The sequence below is a fragment of the Seriola lalandi genome, unplaced genomic scaffold (assembly GCF_002814215.2).
Source record: "Seriola lalandi dorsalis isolate HSWRI2012SDOR001 ecotype SW California unplaced genomic scaffold, Sedor1 jcf7180002054780, whole genome shotgun sequence".
NCBI classification, from domain to species: domain Eukaryota; kingdom Metazoa; phylum Chordata; class Actinopteri; order Carangiformes; family Carangidae; genus Seriola; species Seriola lalandi.
Window position 1 is genome coordinate 157,699 of NW_019525333.1, and position 9,819 is coordinate 167,517.

Consider the following 9,819-nt stretch of genomic DNA (forward strand, 5'->3'; position numbering starts at 1 on the left):
GGGTGAGGGTATAATTTAATGTGATGGGAGTCTGAGGACAATTAGACACTTTTACATTTCTCTCAGTTACTCAGACACACGTTTGAATTTCACCAACCAAACGTTTATATATTAAATTTCACTGATTCACTTTTGTTTTTTGTCTCAATAATCACAGTATTCTGAAAACATGCATTGTTTTACAATATCATAGTATTATATATTTATTTAATAATATTTATCAAAGAACAGTTGTTGAGTTTTGTTTTGCATAGAAAACAGGGTCAACATGTTTTTATTGTTCATGATAAACAGAACAGGCAAATATACGGCAACACTTCACTATTGGACAACAGCGGGAATAAGATCCATCAGACGCTGATACAATACGTATTAGGACGTGGTTCTACACTCAGTGCCCTAACCCTAACCCTAATAACCAAATATAAATCAAAGACAATCACCCTGTGTATCTTTGTGATAACACAGTGTAGAAATAAAGTTTAAATGTTGTTAGAATCTGTCGACTCTCGTCTTTCTGTTTCATATTCTTGTGAGATTTTACGGCGCCAGAAAGCGTCTAAGCAGACCTTTAAAATTTGGTTGAAGTAGAGTGACAGACAACACTTTGCATTTAAGGCATTTATTACACATTTATCTACTATTTTACATGTTGTAAAAACTTTATACTTTGGTAAAAACAATTTGAATCACCAAAATAAATTCATCCACATCAGTTAAAGTTTGTTTTCACAAGAGATTTGAAGAAAATCAAAAATTTTAATTTTTCTTCCTTTGGGCAAAATTATCTATTTACAGTTTAAACAGTGTCATTATATAAAGACAAATGAGATTGTTCTGAAAATTGTGATGTATTATCTTATAACAAGATAAAAAAGTGATGCCCTCAGACCTCAGAGGGTGGAACTGCTTTATTTTTAAACAAACCTTTTATCAATTTTACCATTTTAATATCCATTTATTGCATTTTTTAATCCATTTTAATTACCTCATGAACTTAAATTATCATGAATTTCTATGAAACATAAAACAATGATAATATTCACTCATGTGTTGTTCTATCTTGAACTGTCTTCTCCTGTGGCCCGTCAGTGATGAGCTGTGTTGGTCAGTATCATCCTTCTTCACATTACTGCTGTACAGAAACTTCACTCCCTTAAGTTTGTCCCTTCTCTGACACCGTCACTAACTCTGCGTTCACCCAGCGCCGCTAACAACCACTGCACAGCCGCTGAGCTCGAGTCCCACCATCAGACAGTTACTGAAACAATTCACCCTCATCACCTCTTAAAGCTGCTTCAGTCGCCGTGATTCTCCTTGTGTTTGTGACGTTCCTTCGTTGCGACTCTGAGCTGCATTAAAGTGACTTTAATGCACCACATGGAGCCAAAGAACCTCCTGCGCCGTGTGGTTCTTTGTGTAGTTTGGTTATGAACAAATATAATATAAAGTTTGTTAATAAATACAAACTACAACTGGTGTTTTCCTGTGACTGCGTTCATTCATTGTTCATGTCTTTCCACTCTATTCATCCTCAGCTGTTCATCTTCCGGGCCATTAAGGCCGACGGCGTGGACTTCACTCAGTGTGTGACCCATGGAAGTTTCCAGCATCGCTGGCAGGAGACGGCATACAACATGTTTCACTTTGTGACGCTGTATGTCTTCCCTCTGCTGGTCATGACCTTCTGCTACACCCGCATCCTCACCAAGATCAATGGGCGGATGCGCAAGAGCAAAGGTGTGTGACCTTTGTGTGGAGTCTCAAACCGCTGACGATTGAAAGGATAAATCTGGTTCATTACAACCCAGGACTTTTGTATGACATTAAACTCACCAAGGGAATAGATCTGACAACACAGTGAAAGAAACGAGCAATAAACCTCCAGGTAAAGGTGAACAGGAAAACTTATGCCCAACCTGTCTGCTGAGAAAGGCCGTACTCGCAAATGTTTTTTTATCCCGAAGAATACAAAGCCCGTTATCCAGAGATAACCAGATATTGCATTATAGGTATTTATTATACATCAGCATTTGGGTCAAATGATCTGTTTACACAGTGAGAGGCGTCATTATAGGCTGAGATTGTTCTGAAAATTGTGACACATTATCTTATAACAAGATAAAAATGTACCTTATGAAATAATGTTGAAATTGAGAAGACGCCCTCAGACCTCAGAAGGCTGATTAATAACTGACTTCAGACATTATTACTGTTTCAAGTGTGATTTTCTTTGATTTCTGTCAAACCCAGAACTTGCACCTCATCACCTCCTGTTCCTGAAGTCTCTGTGTGTTTGGTTGGATGACTGAAATAAAGTCTGTGGTTAACACCAGACTTTCTGTTCAGTCCATGATGGATGTTTTATGTCTGATATAAAACAGCAAATGTAAATCACTATGTGCAGACACACAGACGCTCCTCATCCCAGCATGAGGCCGTACAGGTGATTACCTACGTATATTTATATTATGTGAGTTTTTGTCCACGTTGTGTTTGTGCAGATGGCGAACACTGTCTGAGACGCAGTGGAACAGACATGATACCTAAAGCCCGGATGAAGACCCTCAAGATGTCCATAGTGATCGTCAGCTCGTTCGTCATCTGTTGGACGCCCTACTACCTCCTGGGGATCTGGTACTGGTTCCAGCCGGCGATGATCCAGCAAACACCTGAGTATGTCCATCACATACTGTTTGTCTTCGGCAACCTGAACACGTGCTGTGACCCCGTCATCTACGGCTTCTACACGCCGTCTTTCCGGGCCGACCTCGCCGACGTGGTGGCGTGCTGCCGCGGCCGACGAACCAACAACGCCTCGCCTTGCTCTGTGGATCGTCTGTCCAGTCGAAACGCTGGAGCCGCCAGGGAGATGGAGTCTGACCTGAGCTCCAACCAGCACAGTGGGAACCCCAGTTAAACAGCAGCGGTGTGGTGGTGGAAAAGTTACCCGATGTCAGCTGCTTGATGATGATCCCACGAGTTCATTATCGGTCAGTGAACAACTTTGGCTTTAGCTGCTCTTATGAACATCTGTTCTGAGCTGTGGAACTGTGATCTGAAGGGAAGCTGCAAGAACCATGTGCGTCAATGTTCTGTTAAATTACTGCATGTCAGTAAAATATCAGTATGTCTGTTGGGCACCTGTTTGACCTGTGTCGAACTCCACAGCTGTTTTTAAAGGGACAGTTTGGGGGGGGTGGGGTGGGGGGGGGGTTTGACGTGGGGTGTGTGAGGTAGTCATATATGCAGTACATTACCTGCAGTAGATTTTGATGAGCGATGTCACAGTTACAAAATCAGGATTTGACCAGAGTGGGTCCAGACAGATACCAAGTTTAGACCTAGTCCTGTTTTGTCTTGCTCACCTAGTGATGCATGAACAGAGTGTAAATGTTTTACTTTGAAATGTGCCCACTGTGCTACCTAAAACTATTCACTTGTCTTTTCTATGCTAACCTTATAAGGGCAATTAAAACCTTCTGCTGATGTCCTCAAGGGTCCACGCAGACCCCAGTGTGCATGTCCGCCTCTTCTTCTAATGAACTGGCATTGAACTCTAACACACTTCATATTTTCTCTTTTTGCACTCCTCTTGTTTTCCTCTTCTACCTCTTGGTTTTTTTAAAAAAGTTGTAGACAAACAACATCGTGGTGCATTACCACCACACACTGGAGTGGAGTGTAGACATACCAGATCGTCATGCAGCTGTGTGCAGATGTGGAGAGTATCTCCTTGCCTTCATGCAACGTGTACGTATCACAGTGTCCCTCCTAAACCCTAAACCCTCACAGACTTTATTGACGTCATCTGCTGAGTGATTGAGTGCGAGAGGCCGCAAGAGCTCAAAATGGTGTAAAGAGGAATGGGGCATTGGGATTGGGCCTTTATCTCAGAGAAGAGTCGGTGTTACCACTACCTCCATGAGCAGACAAAGACTGGATCCTTTCTGTTTCTGCATGACTGTGAAAAACCAGTATGAACAGTAGTTTGTATTGTATTAGAAAGCAAGTCATTACTTACTGAATGTGCCGAGTTACCACTTGACTAGTATTAAATTCAATATTTAGCCAGATATAACCTCTTGTTATGTACCTATAGATTCAGTAGGATTATGATTATATAATGTAAACACCGACCAAGCACTTTATTAGGAACACCACACTAATACTGGGACTTCACCTCTGTGTGTCGGAGGGAGAGACCAGGAGCAGCACACTGATCCAACTGTACAGAAACTTCACGAATGGTGAAGAACTCCACCTTTAACAGCACACCTGTTACAGACACATTGATTTAATCAGAAATATATTTTCCCCCTAAACAACATTATAGAAATCTGTAACAGTTACAACAAATGGAGTTGAAAGCTTTTTGGAAATAAATAAAACATGAATATCTGATCATTTCGTTGTTTGGTGTTTGTTAATTAAAATGTGAAGGGTATACTCAGTTTAATCATGGTCTGTGGTGGTTGGGGTAGGGTTAGGGTTAGAAATCTACTTTTTGATTTACAATATTACAGAATAATCAAACAATAAATAAACAGCTGCTGACACAGATGCCAAAACTAAATTCTGAAAATCAAAACCAAGGTATCCAAATGACTGGGAACATGAAGGACCAATGGAGGGAACATCAGAGAAACTCAACAGACGAACTGAAAAGACAAGTGGAAAACAGACTTAAACACATCAGGGCGGGGCAAACAATCTACAAGGAGGGAAACAGGACAAAGACAGGAAGTAAAATAACCACAAGCGACATGAGGGAAGTGCTTACAAAATAAAACAGAAAATAAATCAAATCCAAAACAATCAAACATAAAGTGTCCAAAAGTGTCCAAAGACAAACAAATGACAACCTAAGAAATGTACTACCTGCCTGCCATGCTGATTGGTGGTGGTTTTTGTGGTGTGAGGTAGCCATATATAGTCGGTACATTACCTGTGAAAACAGCACATTCCTTTGGTACTACATTTCTTCAACTGCTAAACTACTGACTTATGACTACCTCACACAACCCCACGTCAAAAAATCCGAACTGTCCCTTTAACAAGGAGAGTCTACTGAGGGTATATAAATAGTTAGTCACAGTAACCAGCAACGGCTGAGACACTGGTTGCTAAGGTGACTGGGGGAGGGAGGGAGGAAACACTCACACACACAAACCACTCTGTATCAGAGGATGACAATGGGAATTTTTGGGAATCTTGTGGGATAGGAGTCGATTTCACTGGTCATCATGTGACTGGGTTAGGACAGGAAACAAATTCAGTGGGAGCAGGTGGGACAGGAACTGCAGATGCACCAACACCTCCTCCAACCTGAACAACCACACAGCTTGTTCCAACCCTCTGATACGACCGAGGGGAGCGTCTCCTGAAATAGCGCCCCTCCTATGACGGCAGACTTGCCGGACCTCGGTTGTCATGGTCACAATAATAAACATGCCAACTGAATTGAGAGTGGCATACCTACCTTCGTTGCCATGGTTACTACAATAACAGTCACGGCTTGGTCGAAACAGGGACCACTCACCATCAGTTGGAGCCAGTCTACATCCTAACTCCTCTGCCGCTCCACCCTAAAGACAGTCTGAGTGACTCACTCTCTCTGAGTGTTGTTGATGACCATGTTCATCCTTCATGGCCACAGTTCACCATCTTCTGATGACCACTTCCTGTAGGATAATGCTACAATCTCTCAGTCAATCTGAAGATCCCTAGTGCACCCTGGGTGAGACGTGGCGTTCACCTGGACAGGTTGGCAATCTACCACAGGGCGGACTGAGTGAATCTAATGAACTCTAACAAAAGAAAAAAAAAGAAAGGGAAACATGGATTCAACAAAATGTCTTTATTTGGTTTTAGGCATGTTGGAAACTGATGAGGGAGAAAAAGCAGAGTTAAATCCAGAGCAGTCTGCAGTCACACAGAGACCAAGCTGTTTGGTGGCAATTACCAAACTGAAAATCATATTTGTAGCTCTTAGTTTAAACTACCCCACTGCTATTATTAATTAAATTCAAAATTCTGTTTCTTCTGTGGCCATTATCATTTGTTTTTAATAAGTAATTTGTTCAATATTATGAACACAGAATACTAACTGACAATAAATATGCATTTCATTTCATTTTATGAGCTCCAGTGTCACTGGAAATGTGCTGGTGTTGGCTTGTAGCTACCGTCACAACGTAAAGACTTCAGGCTAAATAAATAAATACGGTGTCAGTTCAAACAACTGCTTAGAAAAATAGTGAAACCCAAACTGAGACACCAGGAAAACACCGGCTGCGTCTCTGCTGCTATCTCTCTACATAGAGTCTACAGATTACTGGAATATTGGATTTCTTTTCATTATTAACTCATTTTTTATATTTTGACAGAATGTCCCTAAAATGTCTCTGTCTCCACATGCAGCTGCTACAATGGTTAAAAAACATATTTATTCATGTCTGTGACATATTCAGATTCAGCCTCGACACTGAAGCTATTGTGGAAGCTGTCAGTTTATGTAATGTTTGTATCAACAAAAAAGGCTTTTCTGTCTTTAACTGCCATAAAAATATTTTTATGCTGTCATTTGATGTGTTTTGTTTGCGTACATAATGTATGTGATATATTTTATGATATATTTTCTTTTATTTGTATTGGCTATATGCAGGACGTAGGAACTAGGTTTGTGTCCGTGTTGCACGGGGACTGTTTAAGTTGTAACAATGTTAGTTTGTATTCTGGTAAAGTTTAATTTATTTTTGGTGTGTTCATTCCCTCCTGGTCGTGTGACGCCAGCAAGTTTTGTTTATTTACTTGTCTTTTGTCTTACTTGTCTCTATTTACGTGTCTTTGTGTATGTTTATATTTATGTTTCCGTAGTTTGATGTAATACGAGTGTGTGTGTTTAGTTTGTACAATATTATGTGTCTAATTAGTTCAACAGCGCTGGTGGTGTCGATGGTGCCATTTGAAGTAAAGAGAATAAATCCATCAGTAACAATGAATCTTGGTGTGGTCTATCTCCTGGAGGGAGTGACTAGTGTCTATTTGTGACGCAGCCGTGAGAATAATGACTCACATGGAGGCAGTGTGTCGCTCTAACCCGTTAACATGGACGCCAAAGTGAAAACCGAGACGTTTTGCAGCCGCAGCGCACACGCCACGCAGCGCACACGCCACGCAGCCAGTGTGTTCCTGGCCTGAAATCTGTTGTGATTTGCATGAACTAAAATAAATGTACCTTTAAAACTTCACAGGTCACAGCTTGGTCTCTGTTTCCAGCTGCGACTTCTCCGCAGTCAGTCCTCCAAACCTTTTCATTTTAGGCCAAATACCGAGGACGGGACCTCGGTCACAACTGGTTAAAGCTTTAGTTTTGCAGTTGGCTACAATGAACCAGTGGAAAGTTTAGAGAACATTAGAAGCACTTGTCATCATTAAAGCATCATTTCTCATTGGTACTAGCAGCCAGTTTCTACTTTCCTACAGTTTTTTTTTCTCTTTTTGTCGTTCTTTGTCTTCTAGTCACTGGCTCTTCAGGGCACGACGTGAGTCTGAATTCTCTGGAAAACTCACATCATTCGCTCAAAGAATCCGTCACAAAGTAATCCTAACAAACATTTTCATATCATCCTTCCACGTGTGAAACAAATGAAAACATTTGAATTGATCCTAATCTAATAATAATAATAATAATAACAATAATAATAACAATAAAAACTTTCAACAGAAGCGAACATTCGTTTTGGCAACTTTTCCTGAGCACAGCAGGAAGAACAAAAGACTCAAATGAAAAGAGAAATGAATCGTTCAAAACAGAAGCATTAGCATAAATGCTTTCCATTTTAAAAACTAGTTTAACCACTACATACTTCACACTAAAGACACATCGACTTTTTATGTCTTCCATATCAAATACACTTTTTGGTATCACATTGGCTCAACAGCTTTCAATTGTGTGAAAAAAGGACAGGGGAGAAGTCCGAGGCTTTATACTGCTCTGCTTTGAGAAAACCTTTAACACTCATAAAGGGTTCAGGTAGACCTTGAGGACCATAAACACCTGAGGCGACACACACTGTAATAATATATGAACAAAGTCGTGGTTTAAAGCACTTTTTCATTAAAATTTTTTTTGTCTAAGAGACTTTTGTGTTTCTGTTCACTATAGACTGAAGTTAGTCGTGTTCTTTGGTGATTAATTTGGGTCAAAAGAAACATTTTCATTCTAAAGTTGTGTTTCCCTCTCAAAGCTTCTGTCCTCAAGGTTTACCCACTGTTATCCATTCACACACATGTACGTCGCCACGCTCGCAAGCATGTTTCTGTGCTTTGGTTATGAGGAAGTGTAAAGGTAAAGACTATGAATGTTAAAAATGTAGAGGTATTTGGTTACATATTTATAGCTAAATATTTGGCAAGAACTCCTACTTTAAAATAGACACAAAGTTTTCCTTATAGTATTGACATAAAGTCTTTCAAAATATCTGACATCTTCATTTGGTCACTCTTTAAAAGTTAAGTGTTAGAATCAACAAAATACAGTTCTGTGTTGAAGGGGTGCACCTGGAATAACTTCCAAACTAGACAAACAAGACATGAAAGATCGTATTTTAAACAAAAAGGTGGTGAAATTATGGCAAAATCTTTTTGGTTTGGGTTCAGTTAAAGCACTTTACACACAGGTGACCCCTTTCAAACAGGAACAGTCCAAAAAATTGTAAAGTAGTCTCTCTTAAAATAAAGGTTTAAAGGAAAATAAAGAAAACCATCAAAATGTTTACATCTTTGGGTCAATCATTCAGCTTGGTTTTCATAGAACTTTTTGGATAGGCTGACTCGGTGAGACACAAGTATCTTCATAAAACTTCTTTAGCCGCCAACTCAGTGTCGTCGAGGCCCCAGGACGACCAGTTTGGCATCTGGAGAGTTAACCTGGCAGCATGGCCTCAAAGTTTGTTTTTTTTGTTTTTTTTGGCTTGTCGTCAATATGCCATGAGGTTTGCGCAGATCGAACAACAGTTGTGTTTGTCTGAACTTGTTTTCTTTAAAAAAGGACTTCATGTGCGTGGCTTAAATGTTCACGAAGCTCGTCGGTCCATATTTTCCATGAGCTACATCCTCTGCACACGCACGTCTTTGGAGATGGAAACTCGTGGAGGAGATTTCCACCAAAACAATGTGGGTGGGAACAAAGGTCACCTGACTGGGACAGGGGGTTGTTCAGGCTCATGTTGACCTCTGGGGCAGTAAGGCTTAGGCTTGTGGTGGTGGACTTCAGACCGCCATGGTTATGCTCTCCATGGTAGTCATCCTGGTGAGCACTCTCTGGACTGGCCTGGTTGGCGGCTGGCACTGGCACTGGTTGAGGAAGGAGCTGGGGGGGGGGGTTTGGTCGAGGTAGGCTAACACTGGCCTCAACTATGGCTCAGACATTCTTCTCAGACTGAGGTAGCTTTTCTTTTTATCTTTTGGAGGTGTGCAGGTTTTGGTTCTTCTTAAGGAGCTCGTACGGTCATTTTGTAATCAGACTCTCTCTGTAAGGCGTTTGCAAAGGCAGCTGTGTTTCTTCCATTTCTTATTGCAGAGGAACTGACGGTGAAATCAAGAGTTCTGTCACAACAGATTCGTTGATACAGGTCCTGGTCAGGTGAAAACATTTGGCTTCATTTAGGGGTTTTAACACGTCAGCGCACCAGGGGAGATCTGAGAAGTGGAAGGTTTTGGTTATAGAACAGACTCCCTCTGGAAAAGTGACGGAAAAGAACGTGACAGGACCTGATCTGGAGCGGCCATGCTTCTTGAAGGCGTTTTTTATTT

At 40.9% G+C, this 9,819-nt stretch overlaps 1 protein-coding gene across 1 annotated transcript in view; it reads left to right on the forward strand.

The window, feature by feature from the left end:
• gnrhr1 (gonadotropin releasing hormone receptor 1) overlaps positions 1–3,176 on the forward strand; it is a 3,787-nt gene extending 611 nt beyond the window's left edge. Inside the window, exons 2-3 of the mRNA XM_023425451.2 lie at positions 1,539–1,740; positions 2,505–3,176. Coding sequence (XP_023281219.1) covers positions 1,539–1,740; positions 2,505–2,920 — 618 coding nt within the window. The 3' untranslated portion in view covers positions 2,921–3,176. The remainder of the gene's footprint in view (positions 1–1,538; positions 1,741–2,504) is intronic.
• The last annotated feature ends 6,643 nt before the right edge of the window (positions 3,177–9,819 follow it).